At 36.2% G+C, this 22,406-nt stretch overlaps 2 protein-coding genes and 1 long non-coding RNA gene across 9 annotated transcripts; 2 read left to right on the top strand and 1 right to left on the bottom strand.

The window, feature by feature from the left end:
* Window positions 1-9,150: 9,150 nt before the first annotated feature.
* On the bottom strand, window positions 9,151-21,957 carry Pi3K68D (phosphatidylinositol-4-phosphate 3-kinase catalytic subunit Pi3K68D). Of its 6 annotated transcripts, XM_025304700.1 has the most exons (27): window positions 21,447-21,957; window positions 21,026-21,261; window positions 20,646-20,858; window positions 20,419-20,489; window positions 20,252-20,358; window positions 20,048-20,092; window positions 19,392-19,653; window positions 19,000-19,220; window positions 18,820-18,928; window positions 18,578-18,739; window positions 18,276-18,505; window positions 18,102-18,201; window positions 17,592-18,011; window positions 17,306-17,507; window positions 17,050-17,223; window positions 16,648-16,908; window positions 16,369-16,557; window positions 16,030-16,279; window positions 15,667-15,813; window positions 15,334-15,582; window positions 14,813-15,249; window positions 14,574-14,730; window positions 13,444-13,679; window positions 13,019-13,219; window positions 11,098-11,294; window positions 10,723-10,970; window positions 9,151-10,604 (listed from the first exon to the last, which is right to left on the bottom strand). In XM_025304700.1, the coding sequence occupies exons 2-27, from the start codon at window positions 21,259-21,261 to the stop codon at window positions 10,431-10,433; spliced, it is 5,298 nt and encodes a 1,765-aa protein (XP_025160485.1). In that variant the 5' UTR covers window positions 21,447-21,957; the 3' UTR covers window positions 9,151-10,430. The 6 variants fall into 6 exon arrangements, with proteins under 6 accessions (XP_025160485.1, XP_025160483.1, XP_019698714.1 ...); XM_025304698.1 differs by having other exon boundaries at window positions 20,252-20,489; XM_019843155.2 differs by having other exon boundaries at window positions 16,048-16,279; window positions 20,252-20,489.
* On the top strand, window positions 11,301-11,947 carry LOC105187091 (uncharacterized). Its single transcript, XR_850078.2, has 2 exons — window positions 11,301-11,690; window positions 11,877-11,947. It is a non-coding gene; the product is annotated as an uncharacterized LOC105187091 (long non-coding RNA).
* On the top strand, window positions 12,077-12,812 carry LOC112589860 (uncharacterized). 2 transcript variants are annotated; one of them, XM_025304702.1, is made up of 2 exons: window positions 12,077-12,198; window positions 12,314-12,812. In XM_025304702.1, exon 2 carries the CDS (start codon window positions 12,336-12,338, stop codon window positions 12,741-12,743), a length of 408 nt encoding a protein of 135 aa, XP_025160487.1. In that variant the 5' UTR covers window positions 12,077-12,198; window positions 12,314-12,335; the 3' UTR covers window positions 12,744-12,812. The 2 variants fall into 2 exon arrangements, with proteins under 2 accessions (XP_025160487.1, XP_025160486.1); XM_025304701.1 differs by having other exon boundaries at window positions 12,263-12,812.
* Window positions 21,958-22,406: the final 449 nt, after the last annotated feature.

The raw sequence follows: 22,406 nt of genomic DNA, 5'->3' as shown, positions 1-22,406 counted from the left end.
GGAGGCACAATTATATATATATATATATATGTATATTTACAATTATATATATATTTTTTTTTCTTTATTCTGTATCCGATTATTTTTACTCTGCTTCAAATGTTGTTTCTACAAGTTTGAAATCATCAACGCTAAAATTCGAGAAACAAAAGCGTCGTATATCCGCGCTAATGTGAATCTGTATATTTAGGACTTACAATATTTCCTACTTAAATGGAAGGGAAATGCGAAATTTACATTACAATTCAATCGCTGTTCATACTTCGAGTTGAATGTTGCATTAAACGAGCAAGATTTGCTGCGCTTACGACGAATTTCAAGCAAGCATCTTTAGCTTCGTGTTTGAACATTCACAAAAACTCGGAATTGTGAAATGTGAAGTATTAATATGTAGGGAACATTGCAAATATCGTCATTTATTGATATCTCTGATATCATGTATATAGGGTATTCGAGAGCACGTCCTAATTCGACGAGTGTACTCCTTGTGTATACAATATAAATTTATATAAATTAATATAATTAATAAATTAATATAATTTATATAAATTATATGTATATAATAGATAGTGAAAGAGATGTTAGAGAGAATATTCACAACTTGATACCAATTTTAAAATATGCTTACGTGTAACATCAAATTTTTACTCGCACATTTCATTGTTTACTAAGAGCAACGTTTGTTTATGGTAGAATACTTTTGCTAATGATGTTTAAATATGGTATTACATTCAGTGCAAAGGACAAAATTAATAAAATCAGTTTGGAATGGAGTTGGAGGAACAAATGTTAGTACGCAAATATTAATAAACTATTAGATACACGCTTTCTCTAAATCTATATTGTCAAAAGACTGATCAAAGATAATATTGTAATCGCTTCTAAGTCTTATAGCGCACATATCGCTCATCTGTACTTCTAATTGGTGTGGATTCGTGTAATATATTATTTTATTGCATGGTCGTAACAAAATCATACACGATAGTCCGGAATGCACAACAATTATAAACTGTGCCAGAAGTTCATAAATCATTTTGCCGTGTAGATGATTTAGAGCCAAAAACTCGAGTTTATCACGGCTGTGATTAAGATCGATATAATCATTGTATATGTTTATTATGTTTGCCATGAGTCAAAATGAGAAACTCTACACACTAAACACTTTGTGTTTAATGTATCAAGAAACAAGCATCTTTATACAACAAACAAATTTCTGTATAATAATAACAATTCTGCGACGCTCGTAACTCGCTCTTACTCGGAACTCAAACAAATTTATGATTTTATGGAAAGAGTTTAAATAATTTTATTTTATAGAACCTTCTAATATTCTTTGAGATTAAGTCAATTTTGCTACTAGTCTGCAGTTAAATAAAAGCATCTACATGCTCTCATTTTACTCGAACGTTATATATATTTTATTTCATTTACTTTGATAATTATTTCATTTCATACAATTTATTTCCTAAATTTTATATATTTTATCTTATTTTATTATTTTCTTTTATAATTATTTATTGTTATATAATGTTTTTATCTATCTAGTAAATATATATTAAACTCACCCTCTTATATTGTATATTCTCGTCTTTAATATATGTGATATATATGATAATATACATGATGATTATATATATGACGTTTTACTGTTACATTTTATTAAAATTATGTTTGCGTAATAATGATAATATTTTTCCCACGATTTATTGAGAGCCCATAATGGTTGCAATAACAAATATATAAGCTTTCGTTTCTACGTGTGTAATATATTTTGCTAGACGAAGCTTAGATGGAGCAATTCATGAGAAAGAAACAATTGTTTTAAGTATCAATAATTATCAATAAACACTAAAAGTCATATGACAGGTTTTGAAGAAACAGGCAGGTCATCGCGTGCACACGATTTAAAGCAAAGCAATAAAAGTTTTGAATAAAGCAAGGCAAGGTTCAATATAAAGTATTTGTCTTGTCCTAGCTACCGATAGCGGTAATCGCGTTAAAATCATCTCCAGCAAAGAATTGCTCTGCACGCCACAGTTTATTCTTTATGTGTGTTCTGTTGGAAGTGTCTACGCTGGCTAGAAAAGCGGCGTATAAAACAAATTATGCACAGTACAATACAAACAATGAACTGCAACATGTTGCGGCTTAATACGATATTTGGACGCCGATGAAGCGTCAGTTAACGTTCTGCTTTTCTAACGCGGGGTAGCTTGTCCTGCGGTCGTATGCAAATGAATTGTCTCAATATTGTGTTTCGAGACTTGGGCATTGTCGCGCACTTTTCTGTATGATTGTGAATCAGCGTCTTGTTGATGAATAGCGATTTTTGAAATAATATCTCATTGCAATAAATATTGTTCTTACTAAAGCAAGCATATCTGTGTACGGAAATTTTATTTAAATCCCTCTGTACCCGATAGATTTTATTTTCTTTTTCTTTTTGCAAAATCTTACAAACGTTTCGTTTTTCATCGGTATGATACGTCGCGTGAGTACTTATTATCGAAAATATCTCTTTGCTTTCGTGAACAATTGCACTTTTCAAGAAGTAACTGATAGCTAAATCGAACGCAACTTTTATCGTTTGCAATTATCCTAACTCTCGCACTTTTAAGAATGCGCTCGGTGAAAGTGCGAGTTTCATTCGTCGTTTCTCCGGCGCTAATATCGTGTTTTACACCGTGCGCCTTGAATAATATTAATATTCTATCACGATATACACACACGCACGATCGTCCGTTCCATAAAGATTCCGATCCCTTCCATAAAAAAAGAGAAGAGCTACATTTACACACTTCAAAGTGTTACGATCCGGTTTGCGTTATTATCCCGACTCCGTTCAAGCTCATTCGTTTGACACGAAATTTTCGTCGGGCAATGGTGACAAGAATGCTTCCTATCGGGGTAATCTAATAGATCAAAACGCCTGAAAACACATTTATTGCGTCTCTACAATCGAAGATCATTTCTGAGCGTCACAGCGTGGCCACGAAATAGCCAACTTGCAAGAGATGCGCTCCACAAGATACCTTCGTTCTCTTTCGAGAAGTTTCAAAGAAGCTCTCACAGAAGGACTCTATCCAGGGTAAATGTCAAGGCTCAAGGTTTAGTTACCTTAGTTACCTTACAAAGTGATGTCTAAAGGGAGCAGAAGCAGTACTAGTTTTTTTAGCTGTTTGCTATTTGCTGTTAAATACTTTGGAGGTAGTTTCGACTTTTGCGGTTCTTTTCGTACTCTCGAAACATCCGGATTATGTTTCAGTTTGTTAGTAATTGCCAAAAGTATTATAGCGTGAATATAATATAAAGAAAGTTGCAAGCGACAAAAAGTGCAAACTGGTTTTTTAGGGTTATCGCGCTTGAGTGGTAATTTACGTAACAATCTTCTATTGTGTACAATTTTTTGTAGAACTTTTTTTCGTACCTCGGAACGTAGATGACATTTAATGGGAAAATGTGTCTTTGCGTGATTCTTAGAAATCAAATTTTTTGTTACGGATGTCGCATTCAAAAAACGCACTTGGAAAATAAATCTGTTAACGCGTAATGCTCTGTTATAACGACCATTTTCAAATATCAAATATAAACACAGCGAACCATGAAATTGTGAAAGTAGCGCGGCAGCGTTCTACCTGAGACTTTTCCGGACGAAAGAAGAAAGAAATCTGACGGAGATTTCCGGCAATGTTCACACTTTGTGGAAGCGCAATTGCATTTCTTGACGCTCAAATAATTAACCAACAAGACGTTGATCTGTATGACAATAGTTGTGTCATATGACGACAGACTGTGATAGAAGGAGCGTGTTTCGCAAAGATATATGCCATCTGTAAAACAATAAAATTGGGTAGCGCAAGTGATTACTCGCTCTATTATCTCTACACCAACAACAATCTTTTTACGACAAGGAAAGATTCAAGAGTGTACACTTGAAATTTATTGAGTGTTTATAAGGATAATGCTAGTTGACGGTCGACGATAAAATACACAACTATTACACCTTTCTCTGTGCAAAGCGATCACTTATTAAAAAAAAGAAACCGATATTTACTTCTTCTCACGAAAAGCAGAGAGGCAGAGCCTCAAAATATTACTCGTATGTCGTGCATCGAGCACATTTCATCAAGACACTATAATAGTTAGCGCACAGAATTCCTCTTTCTTGTAAAAATAAGCAAGTACAAGAGAATGCAGCGGGCGAGTCACGAAATTGGAATCGGCTTGTAGCTTCGTGCTCAGTCTCGAAGATGGTAAAAAATATGCTGCCTGCTAAGCTCTTAAATTCGTGTCATTAAGCGCGAGAGAATAGATAATGAAGGATGGTCTTACGACGAGCACGCGGAAAGAATAGTTTGTGTGATCGGGCGAAGATGGCTCGATATACCCTTTGCGGTATGCACGCCGGGGAGATATAGTTACGTGAGTCCGCAGACATTAATTGACGGACATCTTCGTTGCTTCGCCGCGAGTCGGCTTTAATGATCAGCCTGTAAAAATGTTTCCTATTTTTATTTTTTTATGGTGCCATAAACACGTCGCCGCTGAAGGCGCGCATAGTGTTTGTCCGTTGCAGCTTATTTATGTGTTGTTCGGCGATATCCTTCGTAGCATTCGTAGTTAACTAGACTTGTTAAATGCGATATACGCGCGCATGCCTCTTTGCCTATACAAAAAAAAATACATATAGTTGATGATAATATATATATATATATATGTGAAAACGCATTTCTCGTCGCGTATATTCCTACGAGGATCTCGCGGGTGACTCGACTTCGCGTGGACGTCCTCGCGAAAACGTCCACCTTCGCGCGTTTTCCATTTTCGGAGGAACGGATCTCTCGGCTGCTCCGCAGGAGCTCGCAGAAGGGTCGTAGTTTGTTTTCGCGGGAAGAATCTCCGTCATCTCCGAAAGAGTCGGAATTCCTGGCAGAATATTTAGTTATACTGCAGCACACGACGGTCGTGAAGCGCGGGTTCTTGATTATAGCACCTGCGGGAAGCGTGATGGCACATCGGAGCACCGCCGACGTCTCATAACTTTACATAAAATTAGTACCTAAAAGCCCTTCGTCCTCACGGGTCCCGCGGCAAGCTCCAGCACCGGCATTATGATCACGGAAGTTCAAACGTTTAATCGGCGGACATTAACATTAGATCCTGAGAGTGCGTAATAACTACTGGCTGTCGGATTATCGCGAACAAGGTTTCAAGTGCGCACGGCTGAATTAAAGCGGAATCGCGCGGCGATCGACGTGTGAGAGGAGCCGCGAATCAAGGTAAATTTCATCCTACCCGCGTGTGCGATTAAACGCGCGCTTATACACAGTGTCATATATGTCACAGAGTCGGCGACGACGTAGCGTGTACGATATCTCGGCAAACACGCGCGAGAGGTATTAATTGCGATTGCATAATATTTACGACGGCGTTTTAAATAGCGACTCTATCTCGTTCCCGCCAAGTTCCGTGTGTTACAGGGGGCTCCTGTAAGAAAGTTACTCGGTTTAGGCTAGTGTAGCATTACGCTACGCGTGATTCGGCTAATTTATCGTTGTCATTGCGCGGAATCCGCGGAGCGTTGATGAATTCTTTTTCCTCGATGATAATATTTTATTATCGGCATGCGTGTTTGCATGTCCGCGACGTGTGCATTATACTTACAAGATTTTCTTTTGTTTGCGACGCGAAGGGAAAACGAAACATCGCCAATGTGATCGATTTTCGAACACGGCAATTGAGAGATTATTGCTCGATTCGCAACTTGTGTTATCGTCGATACTGCTCTTGATGTTAATGTGCTATTATTAATAATATTAATCGTGTTAATTAAGCTCTCTGTAATATCTCTCATCTCCATTTTTCTTACTTTTTATTTTGTGTTTAGAAAGTGTACATCGATGTTACGATGTAACATCACTTGTAACAACTCTTCACTATAGCGAATACTGTCATCAATTACTTTTGAGCCTTCAATACATAAATTTGTGGTTGTGTTATCTAAGCATACTACCTAAACCTTGTATAATATGAAACGATAAAGCAGAGAAAAAAGGTTTTGGACACTCCCATTGTTGCACGATTCTTGAACGCCTTTGTCTCGTTCCCTGCGTATTTTCTGAATGTTAAATGGAGAACGAAGTCGTTCTAAGCTTTCTTTATCCTTTCATCGATATGATTAACGTTGCCTTCGTGTTATCTGGGACATTGCATTTGGTTGGCTGGTACCGCATATTATTTTATATATACTCGCGAGAATCGCAAAAGTATGCTTTTTTCGCGAAAGAGCAAAACAGAAAGTGCTTTTCTATTGCTTTTATGAGTCAGCATGACGACGAAATGAATAATTGATCAAAACCATCGTATAGTTTTTAATAAAGTTTCCTCCATTTCATCTCATTATGTCGTCCTGTCGCTTATTGGGCATTTCGAAACCCCGCCTTGCAGATATGTAGATACAAAACCCCTAATGTTTGTTTTTTGACTGAAATTCCTGTGACGAGCAAAAAACATTTCGACCAAAAGATAAATAGCAACCGGTTCGACCACTCTTGAGCTGAATTACCTGCATTTATTTGACACGAAGGCTACACACAAATGGCCGACACACGATCGTGTTGCTGAGCGTTGCGATTATTGTAAAGTAAATTTCACAAAACTATTACAAACATTTAGAATATTTTTATAAACATGTTACAAAAATTAAGAAGTACCCGTTCCAAATTTAATCGTCTGATTGATATTGATATTTTTGGAAATCATTTATGAAACGTTCAAGGAATAATTTAATCAAATAGTCGTTTAATAAGACTTCTTCTTGTTATAGAATTAAAATAAACATATAAAAAAATATAAAAATCTAATAAGCCAACAAATAGCCTGAAGCAAAACAATATGTTACTTATTAATACATTTCTAAAAATGTGGCAGAGGGTTAGAAAATGTAAAAAAACTGATAAAAAATATTAAGTAACAAACCTATGAAAGAAAAAGTGCTACTACGAGCAATACAAGTCTATATAGTAGGATTATACTTCTACATAAAATATTTGTATTATATAGATCTGCGTTCAAGTATTTATATTTTATAGAAAAAAACACATTCAAATTGTAAGCGGACTAAATTCTAATATACAGCGTTCTAACTTACATTTTATATTCATTTATCTATCTAAATTTTTATAATTCATCATCTTACACATTATAACCTGTCGATAATAACGATCTCTTCAATAATCTTTTAGCTGCTTAGAGAAAGTTAGAGTACTACCGTTACCGACTGTTTCCTTTTTCCATAAGTAAGAAACTTATCTTGCAATTATACAGGTTTATGGTAATAATTTTTTTTAGCGATGTACGAATGAGTTGCTAGCCAGAGTTTTTACAAAATAAATTTTTTGTCAGTTATTAAAACTATACATTTCGTTTGTCAATATAGCGTAAGAATATATATAACGTCACAATATATGATTCTGTGGGCAAAAATAACTACGATACACGGTTTACGATAAATTTACCGGATATCTCATATCAATCGACATCTGTTTAATCATTTTTAATTGGCACTTACCGAATTTTCCTTGATGCGTGAAGAGCAGAATGCGGCTTATCGGACCGGACATTTTCGACGACTTGTTGCACGAAATATTGCGATTTCTTCGCGATATTTCGTCACAATAAATACATCACATATCTGCCCTTTCGCACAATATTTCGCGCACGACTTGATTTCATTTGAACATTCAAAAGCAATAACGGAGCGATTTAGATCCCCGACTACCGTAACGGTCGCGCGATACCTTGTTCGACACTCCCGAAGATTCGACGGCATTCGTTCCGCGAGATACATGTTTTCGGTAGACATTTAACCTGCTATATCTTACTATACAAACGCACAACACTTCCGGCACTCCCGGTGATGATAATTTATGTTCGGGACTTATTATAAACAAGCTAAAATTGCGAAAAATACGGGACGATCTTTCAAACACTCACCGCCGCGCCGCCATTGTTCCGAAAAAGACCGTGTTGAAGTTGGCACATTGAGTGTGGTCGCAAGTTTCGATATAACGATACAATCGATATATCAAATAAATCGCGCGATAAAATAAAAATAGAAAAAGGCTTACAAAAGATTTAGCATATATGAAATTTTTCATTGTTTAATAATTCCTTTCCAATTAAAAATGGTAGATATTATCTTTCGTCAAACATATTTTGGGGTTTGTTTGATGGTTATAAAAATTTATCCAGGACGATGATCTTTGACAACTCATCGATAATTTCGTATTCGTTTTTATAGATCAAAAATGAATCTCCCGAACGAACAAGATATTAATCTTTTTCAGTTGGAACGCGTTGAATGATAAGTTGCTTTACCGATCGTGGCTATTCTAAAACGACGAAGCAGTACTGAGCGGTTTTGAACCAAATGTTGCTCGTTTGATCGACAAGAATCGAGTTTCGTTTTGTCGCTCTTGTCTTAAAATGACTCAAACAAGATTTACTCTGAGAATTGTGTTTTGGATATTTGCAAATTCGGTTGTTCATCAAATCGAGCAACATATGTATAGAAACAAAACGAAAAAGATAATTTATTACATAAATTTAATAGCATATATACACATAACTTTAATAACGTTAATAGTACGTCCACTCGCTATAAATGAGAGGCCATTATATCAGACGATTATGTAAATTATGTGATGTCTTCTATCATTAAAATAATACCATAAAACATGATTTTGCTGTATGTGTATGTCACACATACACACATAATTCGATTTTCATTTAACTAGATTTGATAGGAATCTCTGCGAACTTTCCCCCGGACTGTAAAATGTCATCTAAAGGGAATTTAGAACTTGATGACTGATTCATGATCGTTCCATGATGATCATTTCGTTACTGCGATTGCATGTCATATAAAATACATTAATATATTTACAATTGGTCATCGATAGTCGGTAAAAAGTGATATAAATAAATAAGTGTATAAAATTCCTTTAAAAGAGTAACTTTCCAGTGCAGAAATTCATTCGATTCACATGATGAATTTTTCATTTGTTCAGACGTTCTCTGCCAAAAAATATAATTAGAGAAATATACATAAACGCAGTATAATTCTAAATTCCTGCAACAGTATGATTGTTTTTTTTTCTTGATCTATTTTCGTCTTGCATATTTCAACATACCGCGATCTGCCACCAAAGCAATTAGACTAGACCAAAGCAATTAGGCTTTTCAAAGTGATGTGCCAACATCGTACTCGAAATCCGCAGGCTGATTTGAACCTTGAAATCTTGCCAATATGACAAGAGTTTGTCGATTGCGTTATCAAAGCAAAACAGAAGAACTTTATGAGTTTAATTAGATTCTCAAACAATTTTTATATCACCAAAAAGTTTGTATTCGACATAAAGTTTAGAGTCTGATAAGTTTCATACTTTTGCACATACCTATCCATACTTTAGTGAAACAAAAGTTGACTTTCGCTTGATATCTCTGTGCTCCACTTTTGCGACGCAATCATGAAACATACTTTTGTTTAATTTACGAGTACGTGAGACATACTGAATAAATCGTATCACATCTAGTCTCATGTCTACAAGATACTAAGATTTAAGAATTACATTTTTAACACCCATTGTTATCACAACAAGAAAGCCCCATTACTTTTGCGACAGGCCATGTTGTACATTGCACACTCGTTTGCACACTCTTTTCCCTATAAAGCAATCGCATCAAATGATCACGATTGCAAACCACTACTCACGAGTTTGTACAGTAATCAGTTATCGGAGACAGATGTCGGAATGATGATATGCAAAACATTCAAAGTCACAATTGCACCGGAAGATTCAGGAAAATGCATCTTCATTATACTTTTATTTATCAAGTAAGAGTATAATAAAGGACAACTATTTACACCATGTATTATCATTCGATTTCTGTCATAACAAATCACCATGGAAGCCCATAAACGATGTTTTGCACAATCATGATCATTTAATACGCTCCTGACTTCATCAGAATAATTTTGCGCAAGATGTGCAAACGAGTGCACTTATATGTTTCTTTAAATAATTATTATGTATACTTTATATTCCTTAGCAACTTTTGTAGAAGCTGACTTTTCCTCTGCATATAATTATCTCCTGGATATCACATAGTTCTTAACATCTACCATGTCATTCTATAAATTGCGAAATTACTTCGTTAAGGAAGCAAGACTCTGCTAGATGTGAAGTAATATAAATAAAGATTATTTTTATATCGCGAATAAGCGCGGTGATAATTGCACTCGTTTGTGCATAATGTGATGAAGAAGCTTTAATATTGTGCGCTAAAGTTATGTCTTCTGATGTGATAGTTTCTAGATCTCTATGAGCATTAAGAGACTCAATTTCAAGGCAGTCTTTATACTCGTTTCATCGTACGCTACCCAACGGAAACCATTCGATGGTTTCGTTTGTCAAGTCGAGACGTCCGAGTGGTAAACTTATGCCACCAAGAAATTCGTTTTCCTGCAAGGTATCATGATTCCATATCGTTGCTTCAAGCGTTCTTTCTTTTATCACTTCTAGCGGCATTCTGTACTCCAACTGGTGCGATGAAAAAAAAAGGTAAATAATTAACCAATTACAACGTTTTCTTATTAAACTTGCACTGATCGATATTTTGAGCAGTCAGAGCGTATTAAAATTGACATTATTTATTTACCATTTCCATAAATGACGGATGACAGTTCTTCTTTATCACCTTTGTTTTCCGCTTCGTCGCTTTCGTGGGATCGGGCTTAAGGTATACCTTCACATATGTATTTGGTTCTTGAGCGTTAGCTACTTTAGGGAGTCCTCGAGCATGATAAACCATGACAGACAAGGTGCCACGTGCATAGTGAAGAGATAATTTGATCTGGCCATTTTGCACATTGTCTCTGACCCTCTTCTCTGCCCACCAGTTTCCAACTAATACATGAAAAACGAAATTGCTCGATACATAAATACAAAAAATTTAAGATTTTCGAATTTAAAATTAAAAGTGTAATGTATATAGCACATCTTTTGCAAGTTTCAACACGTATGAAGGCTTTACCTTTGACTTTACGCAAGCGAATATCAGCGTTCTGTTGATCTCGCAGCAACGGATGAAAGAAAGTATACACCAGATCGCTTTGAGAAATTTCTGGTGCCATTTTGAACAGACTTACAAGAAACTTCTCTATATCTGCCCGTCGTTTATCAGCCACTTGCTTAATGTTGGAGCGTCCGACGCTCATTCCGCTCGGTAAGCTGCGAAATAAACGGGATGAGTAGACCCTGTTATTAAAATCGTGATGAATGACGTATTTTCCTATTTGTAAACATCCAATTGTATTAGCGTCTCGTGATCGAGGGGACAACGTGTGTGATGAATACCTCTTTTCGTAAATAAATATAATGTATTAGAGTTGAAGCAGTTGTATGAAGCAATAGTGGCATTGTGAAGTTTCTGTATATTACACATAAATTTATATAGTGTTTTAAACAGAACAAAGAAGAATCATCTTAATTAAATTATTCTTCATGATATTTGCATTCAACGAGTATCGTGCTATAATTAATCATAGCATGACTAACAGACTGCTATAAGCATATGAGATATGTCTGACTAATATCAGACAATCTGAAGATAACGCGTATCAAAAGGTGCGACTTTATGCGCGACGAGGCTTTTTGTGTTTAAGATATTCCGCGTTCTTCGTGACACGACGTTCTTCTTCGTTGTGCTTTTCTCTCAATATATCGCGGAATTCTCGCTCGTGATAATGTGCAAATATCGAACTGATTTTCAATTTTAAACGTAATAATAATAATATTTTGATTGTATTTTAGGTTCCCTGTGAATTTATTATTGTGTTTTCTGAAATGACCACACAGGCAATAATAGCTTGACATTTCTGCATCGTAAGTAAAATAATTGTTTATCAATATCAACTATAGAATAAAAATAATATTGTTATTGTGCGTGCTACCTTAACGTATCTCATGTGAAAAATTAATTGTTGCAGACAAATAAAATAAGATAAGATGTTAATATCTTATAATTAATATCTTAATATTTTAAATATAGATATTATATCCAATAACTAGATAAATATTTCCAAAGGATCCACCAGGTTATAACTGAATTTATCAAAAAAATTTTTTTATAAAAGTAAGTAGTATCAGACCAATGAGTTCTTACATTAAAAATATGAGAAATTGTGTCTTATTTACAGACCACTTAAGAATTAAAGACAATTTCAGGAGAAATGAATTTCTTTTTAAAGGTTTGATATTATACACATAAAAATGGGTCTAAAATGGTTCCGAGCACGTTTGTCAATAAATAAAAAAGGGGCATACAAAATTTCAACAATGCCAGGCATATACAGAAGAGTTTCGTATTCTGAATCTAATACATTGGCAATGAGGAAAAACGAATATTCACTGTCAACTGTGTCTTCTTCGATTGCAAATGACTCAACAAATGCCAATAATAAAGAAGACCTTACAAGTCAATCACAATCATTAAATACTGATTTGGAACATGATGAATACGTAGCTCAAAATGAGGAACTTGTTGCATCTATCAAAGAATTAAAGATGGTAAAACAATCGTCCATATACGAAGAAGAAACGAATGAAACAAATGAAGATCAAAATCATGTTTCAAATATGAAAGATAGTACTTGTCAAGAAACTGAATTAGTGATTTAAAAAATGATAAAAATGTCATGAAATGGTACACGTGAAAGTATTTCGAAAATATGTATATCAATTCGCATTTTTCTACCCATTATTCATGCTAATTATTTGTATATATATATATATATATATATATATATATATATGTAATGCTTAAATCGACATGAAAAAATATTAATAATGAATTCCTTATCTTAGAATAGATATATTATAATCTATATATTTAACATTTGCATTAAGCATTGCACGAAAAAACGACATGATTGGTGTGTATACGTGGGTCTTACCTAGCCACCTTGGCAAGTGGAAAGTGTATGCACAATTTTTGATAGAATTCACAGAATTCTTTGTACGATCGAAACAAATACGTTGGGTCTGCTTGACCTTTCCGTTGTATCCGCAAAATATACATATAATATTTTTCCGGATCGTAGCGTTTTTGGTAGCCGTGAACCTGGACGCTTGTTAATTGACCTTCTTGTTGCATTCTACAATGGTTGTAAACGTTGTTAATCGCTTAAGATTACACGTGTGTGTATGTTTATGTATTTACATATTTATGATTTGAAAAGTATGCGCTTGAAGGGCATCGCGATGTAATTTAAAGCAAATAAAAATGTTTGCCGAGTGAAATTTTGATAATTTGAATTCTCGTTTCATCTCTCGTTGATACGATTCGCCCTTTCAATTTGAAATAGAAAGAAAAACTCACGAATATGTGCGCGGGATGAAGGACAGGAGTTCTCCATCGCTGTGATCTCCGGAGAATCTGAGCTGCGCCAGATTATGCAGGAAGAAGTTGAACTGTGTGAACCAATTCTTCAACGAGCTCTCTATCATTCGAGCGAAAGTTGCCGCTGCTTCGGGATTCGTTTGTCCCGGGAGTAGTGCTTTCTGTACGTAACTGACTGCGTCCATGGTCACTCCAGGGATGCCAGACGAAGTCATCTGCGAAGTCGTATATTCGTTCATTCTCGCTTGATTCAAATGATCTTTTATTTCGATATCGTGAAGTTTTCGTGCTATGAGATCTTGTTTATGGAGATCACTGAGGAGATTCTTCTGAGATATTAGTTCATCCATTGCGATCTATTTTGGGATGTTATTGGGAAGATGGAAATGTATCCCTATTCTCTTTAACGGCAACGCACTGTGGAAACTATTGGTAGCATTTTAACTTGACAACGGTTTTCTGACTTTTATTCGCTCTCCACGGCACCTCACTCTTAAAACGATTGACGCAAACTGACTGCTACAATACACGATATTACAAGAGCACGGATGATAAACGCTAATTAACTACATCGTATATAGTTTAGGGCGATAGCGGTCCCCTGATAAAGCATATGGATAAGTTCTTCCGGTTCTTGCGGTTTTGTTGTTTTTATAACAGAGCAGTAGAGTATATAACTCATGAATCTCTCATTGCAAACGCATTCTAATATGCAACATAATGTTTGCAAGTTTACGTGAAATAATTAGTCTATAATATTTTTCTAATTATGTTGAAAATCTATATTTTACTAAATAACGATTCATTAATTTAATTTAATTTCATAGACTTTTATAGACTGTAATTATATAATTTATATATTTGTGTATATAATTATATAATTCAAGTATCTTCATTTTTATGATAAAATATAATTTTTCGTAGATTTTTAATGTATGAGGTTTAAGATTTTGAAGTAAAGTTCACTAAAGACAAAGAAAATTTACGATATATATAGTGATTACATTATTTATATTTAATATCCCATTTTATATTAGGAAATTGAAAAGTCGTAGTAAAGACAGATTTTTCACAAGCATTACCATGAAATGTGAAGAATTATAACGTACCAGTCCAAAAAGATGAAGAATAAGATTTCCATGTTTTCGAACTACATTGAAAGCTTGGCAGCACAAATCTACAAAATGATGAAACTTCGCAGAAGGTTTGTCGCCCCCATTTATAACATATGCCATATCTGACGTTAACACAAACGGTGTCCTGTCTCTGTTATTGAAAACAATGAATAATATTATACATATAAATTCACATTATTTCAATTAAAATCAAAATGCAAGATTATGCTCACCTTTTGAAGTTTCCAAACATTTGCGCATCGCCAAGGAACTTTCCGAAGTCAATATGAAATAAATGACCAGATGTTTTCAACATTATGTTATCGTTGTGCCTATCGCATATCCCTAAGATATAAGTGGCGACGCTATAACCGGCGCAAGATGCCGTGAAATTTGCTACCGCTCTTTCGTACTCTAATTCTGAGGGATTGTGTTTCGCCAACCACTCTGCGATCGGTCGATCTTTAAACGACCCGGTTAAACCAAATTCAACTTGAATTTTTCGCAATGTTTCCGCATTTGTGACCATTTCTATCATTCCACGTTTGTGGCCGGTCGGTACACAAGTGAAAGTAACCATTTTCAGATCGAGTCCTTCCTTCAACCACAACTTGTCCATAATACGCACCATTTGGAGAGTCAACATATCCTGCTGTAAATCGTCACCAACCTGTAAGAGAGAAGTAACGATGTGAATAACCACTCAATGCGTGACACTGCGACTACAGATAGAATGCCTTTGCGAGAAACATACCTTGAAAATTGCGGGACTTATTACACTGTCACAACCGATGAAGTTAATTTTCAATGGGAGAGTGAACGATGGGAAGTAGGCACATGTAGATACGTTTATGCCGAACGCTAATTTACTAGGAGACAACGGCAAACACGTGCCATCATCTTCCATTAACTGGCAGTGTATGTTTTGTAGGCCGCTTTTAAGTGTTTCTATGCGTAACGATTCCTTTGTGACTTTAATATTTTCAGCTACCTCATGAAGATTCTACACAAAGTATGCAAATTGTGATTTGTAGTATATATACGCTCCTTCAAATATGTGTATATAAAATATAAAATTGAAACATACTTTAACTAGTAATTGTTGAGTAAGGAAACTATTTCTCAGCGCATCTCCAATAACTGCCAACAATGCTCTCAACATTAATTGCAGTCTCCGGTGATAACGAGCGTAACTGATAGCCTTGTCATCTTCCGCGGCAATCTCAGCAGAATTCTGAAGAACAAAAGATCTTCGCTGCAACATATCTAATACTGGATAGTGTTTTCGTGTTAATGAAAGTCGCATGAAACTACTATTGCTTAGATTATATGAATGAATGAAAATGAATCATAAGAAAAGAGAAGTTTTTTTAATGTGCGATCTAATTTATTGCTATTTTGTTACGATTCAAGCATTAAAAATAGCAGTATAAGCGATTAATAATGTTACCAATGCTGATCCCCCAACCTGTACCTGGGGACTCTGTCCCGGTAGCGCTTGAGTCAATAACCAGTAAACGTGATGAGCCACTCGTGGTGAAAGTAAGGCACGCTCCAATAAAAATCGTGTCAGAGGTGAAGCTTCGTATGTCTCATGTTTCATCGCTTGAAGTAATTGCGGTAAATAATCGACTAATTCATCGTTGCTTAGCTCGCGAATCCACTCAACTGCCATTTCCCTGACTTTCATGTCTGGAAAGCTACAAAGAAAAGAAAAAAGAAGATAACGCGGTACTCTAATCACTTTCTCAAAAAATATTACACTGGACTAGCTTGCACAAAAACGTACCACGGCAAAAGTAACTGCAAGGCCTGCACTGGAGGCAACGGACTCCAAACTCTGAGCGACGCGTGTAAATCTGGTAAGCATGCCCAGTCCCAACTATGCGCAGCTAATAATACCTTAGGTAGAGCTTCCGGTCTATCATGTAGATAATGCCTTTTCTCCCAAAGGATCTCCCGTTCGTCGATAGGCGGTCTGAGAAACAAGAAGAACCCTCGTAACACATCAGAGAAAGCTTGAACGTTATTTGACTTGTTACTGTCGCGTTTCTAGAAAATCGCGTACCTCGAAAACGTGTCTTGCTGCGTGATGTCGATCAATAGTTCTTGCGTATTTTGATCTAACGAATTGAAGTCGAGCGATTCCACGTCATGATCCCTCAACTCGGTAGGAAACAATACCTTTCCTCCGTAATCGGGTAGCTCTAATCCTATGATGGGGTGAGTATCGCCATGCGGGTGAATTCCGGGTGCTGGCGCTGGACCTAATCTCTTGTCTGCAATAGCTGGCCAGAGGGACAGAAAAAAGCTCCCTTGGCTCATAACGCTACAAGTAAAGTAAAAATATTTAAAAGTGCGTATATGGCTCGAGGAAACATACTAGGTGAGACAATGTGATATTTCGTCAAAGATAAAAAGTCGAATGAAGAACAAACCAGAGATGTGGAATATTATTCGTGTTACTTACCCATCATAATCGAAGAATTGTATAGCACCCCATCCAAGTTCCTCTTTCTGCATTGAATTCTCCGCGGACGAATTGGACTCGTGTTCAGCAGGTTGCAAAGTACGGCCGTAAAGAACTAGCACGAGTCTGGCTTCTCTCGGCACTTGACATACGCTTATTCCGCGAAATTCCAACCTTGTATGAATTGAAGTTTTAGTTAGACTATATAAATCAAATAATTTTGACTAGAACGTCATAAATGCTTCCTAATGCTTACCATGTATTAAATAAAATTCTCTGGTAAAAATTTGAGCTGACCGTCATTGGTTCCGATAAAACGGGATTCCCTACCGGCCTAGTTCCATGAAATATTTGAGCTGCCACTATATAATCGTCGTGTTTCCACGAATTCGGTAGTCTATGCAGTGCTCCGACACGCACCAAAATAGTATCGATCACCTCTGATGAAACCAGCGTATCTGCCGACAAAAACATGAAAAAGTCAATTTTATATTTTGCAAGCGCACACATACACATAAGTGAAAGAGTTGGTTTCTCCTTACTTGTCGGGAATTCTCCTTTGCTGTTCAACTGAAAGTCGACTCTGAACGCATGACAGTAAGTTTCAACGAGTTCTTGAATAGCGTCACGGATTTTATGACAATGCGAGGCGATTACGTCGGGAAATTTCTTTCTTAAGGTGACCACAGCGTAATCACCGTCCTCGTGCAAGATTTCTGGTTTCTTGCATTCTATATTGGCCGTGTGAGCTTGTGGCAGGAACTGGCAGCAAGCATTCACGAAATTGTCAACGGCCTCTGTGATCTCGAATGTCTCGATGCTTCCCATTAAGGCACACACCGCTTTTACCGCTTGCACTACGCCGCGTGGTTGAAGTTGAGGTAGTAAGCTAGAACCTTGGTTTGTGGTGGCCAATTGTATCGCTGCGGTCTCTACGCGTTCCATTTCTTTCTCCACTGTTTCTATAAATGTAAGAATATACACATAACAATGTAAATACAATAAAAGTATGTCATTTTTTGACATACACGTGTGTCTGTGTGGAGATATACCTAGTAAAATAAGTAATGTATCATATGAAATAGGTTGTGAAGGCTCGTTTGGTAGAATATCTTCCAACTTTAGACAGTGGTCGCGATTGTCATCCTGCAACTGAAATAGAAGAAAAGGAATGTGTAAAGATTGAGATAATGAAATGCTTACATATATATGTACATGATACTGACCGATCGAGCAATAGATTGTTTAATTTGTGATCTGCTCATTATAGCTAATTCGATATCCTTTTCTAATTTAATACACTGATGTATATACTCATATTGTGCTAAAGTTGTATTAGGTGCGAGGTACTCAGCTAGTCCCCATACTCTTAAACAATATTTCTCTACATTTACTGTATCCTCATCCTCTAAAGAACAGGCGACGTTCAGAATAACATGTTCAACGCTACAATTCACTGAAATGAAATAGTGAAAATGACAGATTGAAATAATTTCGTGCAGTCTTCAAATAAATTCTGTTAACTCACCATTACAGGTAAAAGAAATAGACGGTACTGGATCTTTAGTGCTACTGGTCAATTGTGGATGAACTACCAATTTTATACTTGTACCATCTGGGTATAAGTTCTCCATCGTTGGACTCACGACGTAGCCGATATTTGTAGTGGGATTATTAAAGGGAAACTCGCCTTAAATGAATTTATATTGTGAAAAATGAAGAATACGGTTAAAATGTGTGGCGTGGGACAAAATATTATTTTCCACTAACCTCGTACAAATTTGATCATACTGTGGAACGCCTTCAAGTCACAATCATGAAGAGATGACCTGGTTTTTATGACCGTTACGTTCTCGTATAAACGCGTTTGACGCTTTTGCTGGAAATAATATTGGTACGTGAAGGATTTTGTGCAAAAAAAGATGAGAAATAAACTTTTGTGAAATTTACTCGACGATCCAAAGAAGTTTTTCGTCTCTCTATGGTATTCCATGCAGATGAATTCCGAGGAGGTAAGGGTGGAGGCGCAGCTGGTGAAATAGCCGGCGATTTTGCAGATTTCTCCACAGCGACGTAAACTGGATCCGAATTGGCGCTTTCGTTTGTGCTGTACATATAATCAAATGGATCGAACGGATCGTATACAGTGCCACTAACTTGCGATTGCGAGTCTGTAAAAATTCATTTGTGATAACAATGGAGCAACAATATTTATATATATATATATTTCGCATACATAATATTTCAGCTGAATCATATCTATATTTTGATTTTATCATTTCGTATGCAATATTAATAAATTATTACGACATTTGAAAAAGTTACGACATTTGATAACTCACCGTCTTTATGGTTTTGTGTGGAATCGTTTCTATTGTCAGTCTTTATAAGTAATGGATCAAACGCTTCTAACACGCTAACTCGTACATTCGTCTTGTCTTCCGTTTGTTCAAAACTACTCAAATCTATAAGATTGCTATTTGGCTTTTTCTCTATTACTTTTAACACGTTCAACTGTTCGTCGTCCATACAAAATGCTGATATTGATGGTGCACACATGGCAGGCGCAACAGTTGGTCTATAATTCATAGGCAATGGAGGAATCTGCAAAAGAAGTATGAAATCTTCAAGATGGCATTCTTTCGTTTCATTCGTCATGCATTGATGAACATTCCTCGCTTGGAGAATTAGCAATAACAGCATATGTAAAATATGAAGATACCTTTGTGCATTTATTAGAAAATATATAAAACATGAATCTATTTGATATTATTTTATATATAGATGATATTATATATATATATATAGAGTTTATTAAAAAAAATTAAAATAACATTTATAATAATTAAAATAAATTAATGATATAAAAAAACACACGCTACTTATGGCCATTTTCGGTAATATTGTGACTATATTGTGATATTACAACTAATATCTAAAAATTCTTTCTAAAACCATCAAAAAGAAAAGCATGGGCGCATGTTCCATATAATAATACCTGTCTGAAGAAAAAATGCTTAAGTGTAATAGATTTCCATGCAGGCTGCAAGAAAAACTGCATTTTAACCAACTGCTCTACATTCTATTTTAAAGTTACATTAATTTTACTATGGCCAAATAACAAAAAGAAAAAAAAAGGTCAGGATTGGGAATGTTCGCTCTTAGAATAAAAGATTTTGGATTTAACAGACATCTCTGCTACCTGCGGTGCAATATCAGGTACATTGTTGCTAACACTGCTAGCTCTTGACATGATAGGACTAATTCCTGGTGTTCCTGGTGTACATGGTGCCGTAGAAGACCGTGGGCCTGGAGAAAGAGAATGATATCTGAAATCTCTGGAATGATATGCACCAACTGAGCTATTACTTCGTGATACTCTTGATTGTCTCTTTAATATAGATGGATGAGTATCCCATTTAGGTTCTATCGGTGCTTTTCTAGAACAAGTTCATAATATACTTGATATTAAAGATTAAGATTTTATACATGTATATATTAAAGAGGAACAATTATCAAAAAGAATATATTGATATATAAGCTAGCTTCATGGAACATTATTTTGCCAACTAAATATAACAGTAAAAATATATTACTGTGGTGGTGGAGGTGGTGTCGGGCAATATTCAGCTAGATTATCCTGTTTCACAGGACTTGTAAAGTTGATCAAATCAGTAGAAGAATCCTGACTGGCTGCAGTGGTGGTTGAATTTCTTCTACATGGTATCGGAGGTGGTGGGGCCAATATTACAGAATTCTTTTGATTTGTGTTGAAAAATCCAGGTCTTGGTCGACTTCTGCATTGGGATCTATAATCACATGGTGAGATCTTACTTAATTGATTTTGCAAGATTTATCTATTTCTTATCAAAATATAAATGTCATAGATCAGTAAATATTATTAGATTAATATTTACTGATTCATAAATTAAGATGAATTATCATTTTGTTAAATATGATATATCAAAACACTTACCTTTCTCCTTGTGAACATCCATCTGTCTCGGATACTGTACTATTTCTATTGCACACATTGTTTTGTCTAGAGCACAATTGCTGCACATTGGACTGCAACTTTTGCAGTCTAAATTTCTCTAGAGCCAAGCTCTCTAAACTCAATGCTTGAGCTCTTTCTAAGTCCTCCTGAAACTGCCTCTCATGATCAATCACCGCAGTCTTCTGATCACAGGTATTTTTACTGCAGTGTGACATCTAGAACCGGACAAAAGATTACTTTCACTATATTGCATTAAAATTTGTAAATTATCATGTCTGTACAAATTGGATGCATCATTGCAGTCAATCCCTCAACAGTGTAACAGTATATTATGCATGTACATAAATGTGTATACTAAACAGCACTTAAGACCAATGAACGGTATAAATCATATTCGAACCTATGCTAAACGAAGAAGCAACAAAACAACAGGTGACTTCTGCTCGATTGTCGAGGTGAATAACCGCTTTGTCTCAAGAACGACGTCCATTCATGGAGCATTTACTGTCTGTCGCGCACTTTGAGCGCGTCACTCCGTGACATCTCATAAATACCAAGATTTCAAGTCGATCACCACATCGGACGGAATCAGGCAGGACGGATATTGAGATTCGCGGATTCCCGACGACGTTGTGTGATACATACGTTACTGGCTACCGCGAGCGTAATGTAACGCCGCGTGTAGCGATAAGAAACAGAAGTAACGTGATAACGAGCGGCCAGTGATCGTGTTTAAAGGACCGCGTTATCGTTTTCGCGATAGGCAAAGTTGCGGTTGGTTGCGGTCGACAGGACACAATCGTGAGACGAAAAATGACGGATCACCGTGGCATTATCCCGACGGAACGTCTCGTTGACAAGTGCTTTCGAAACGCTCACTGTTTCTCTCCCTCTCACTCTTTCTCTCGCTCCCTCCCTCCCTCTCTCTCACCTCTCCCATCCCTTCTCCTCCTTTACTCCTCAATCCCTCTTCACTCCTCCCTCGGCACTTCGGCCATCCACTCGTCTCTCTTGCTCCCTTCCTCACTTTATCATTTCCCTTTGCTCAATTGATGACGATCTACCAACGCAACGCCGCGTGATGGGAGATGGTGGAACTCTTTTCACAATGGGAACAGAGCACAGACTTCTATAGTATAACTAGACTGCTAACTCCGACTCAATACATGACCCCGAAAAGTATGTACCGTCCTGGTGTCCGACATTCACGTCTGATTGGTTGAATCAAAACACATTTCTTCTAATTGGATGGACCAGATTGCTTATATACCCCTTCTCCTTGTGGACTCCAATCACGCATACGCAATATTTGATTCCCTTATGTAATACATACTTTTGGGGTCAATTTTGTGCTACTGTA

This window comes from Harpegnathos saltator, unplaced genomic scaffold (assembly GCF_003227715.2).
Source record: "Harpegnathos saltator strain DR-91 unplaced genomic scaffold, Hsal_v8.6 scaffold640, whole genome shotgun sequence".
Taxonomy (NCBI): domain Eukaryota; kingdom Metazoa; phylum Arthropoda; class Insecta; order Hymenoptera; family Formicidae; genus Harpegnathos; species Harpegnathos saltator.
The sequence above is the reverse complement of the archived record's forward strand: the minus strand, read 5'-3'. Positions and strand labels throughout refer to the sequence as shown.

Coding starts and splice junctions, on each gene's coding strand:
- LOC112589860 (XM_025304702.1), top strand. CDS start 12,336: ATGGGTCTAAAATGGTTCCGAGCACGTTTGTCAATAAATAAAAAAGGG.
- Pi3K68D (XM_025304698.1), bottom strand. CDS start 21,261: ATGTCACACTGCAGTAAAAATACCTGTGATCAGAAGACTGCGGTGATT. Junction 20,490..20,645: donor ACACCACCTCCACCACCACA/GTAATATATTTT, acceptor AACTTGTTCTAG/AAAAGCACCGATAGAACCTA. Junction 19,221..19,391: donor CACACAAAACCATAAAGACG/GTGAGTTATCAA, acceptor GAATTTTTACAG/ACTCGCAATCGCAAGTTAGT.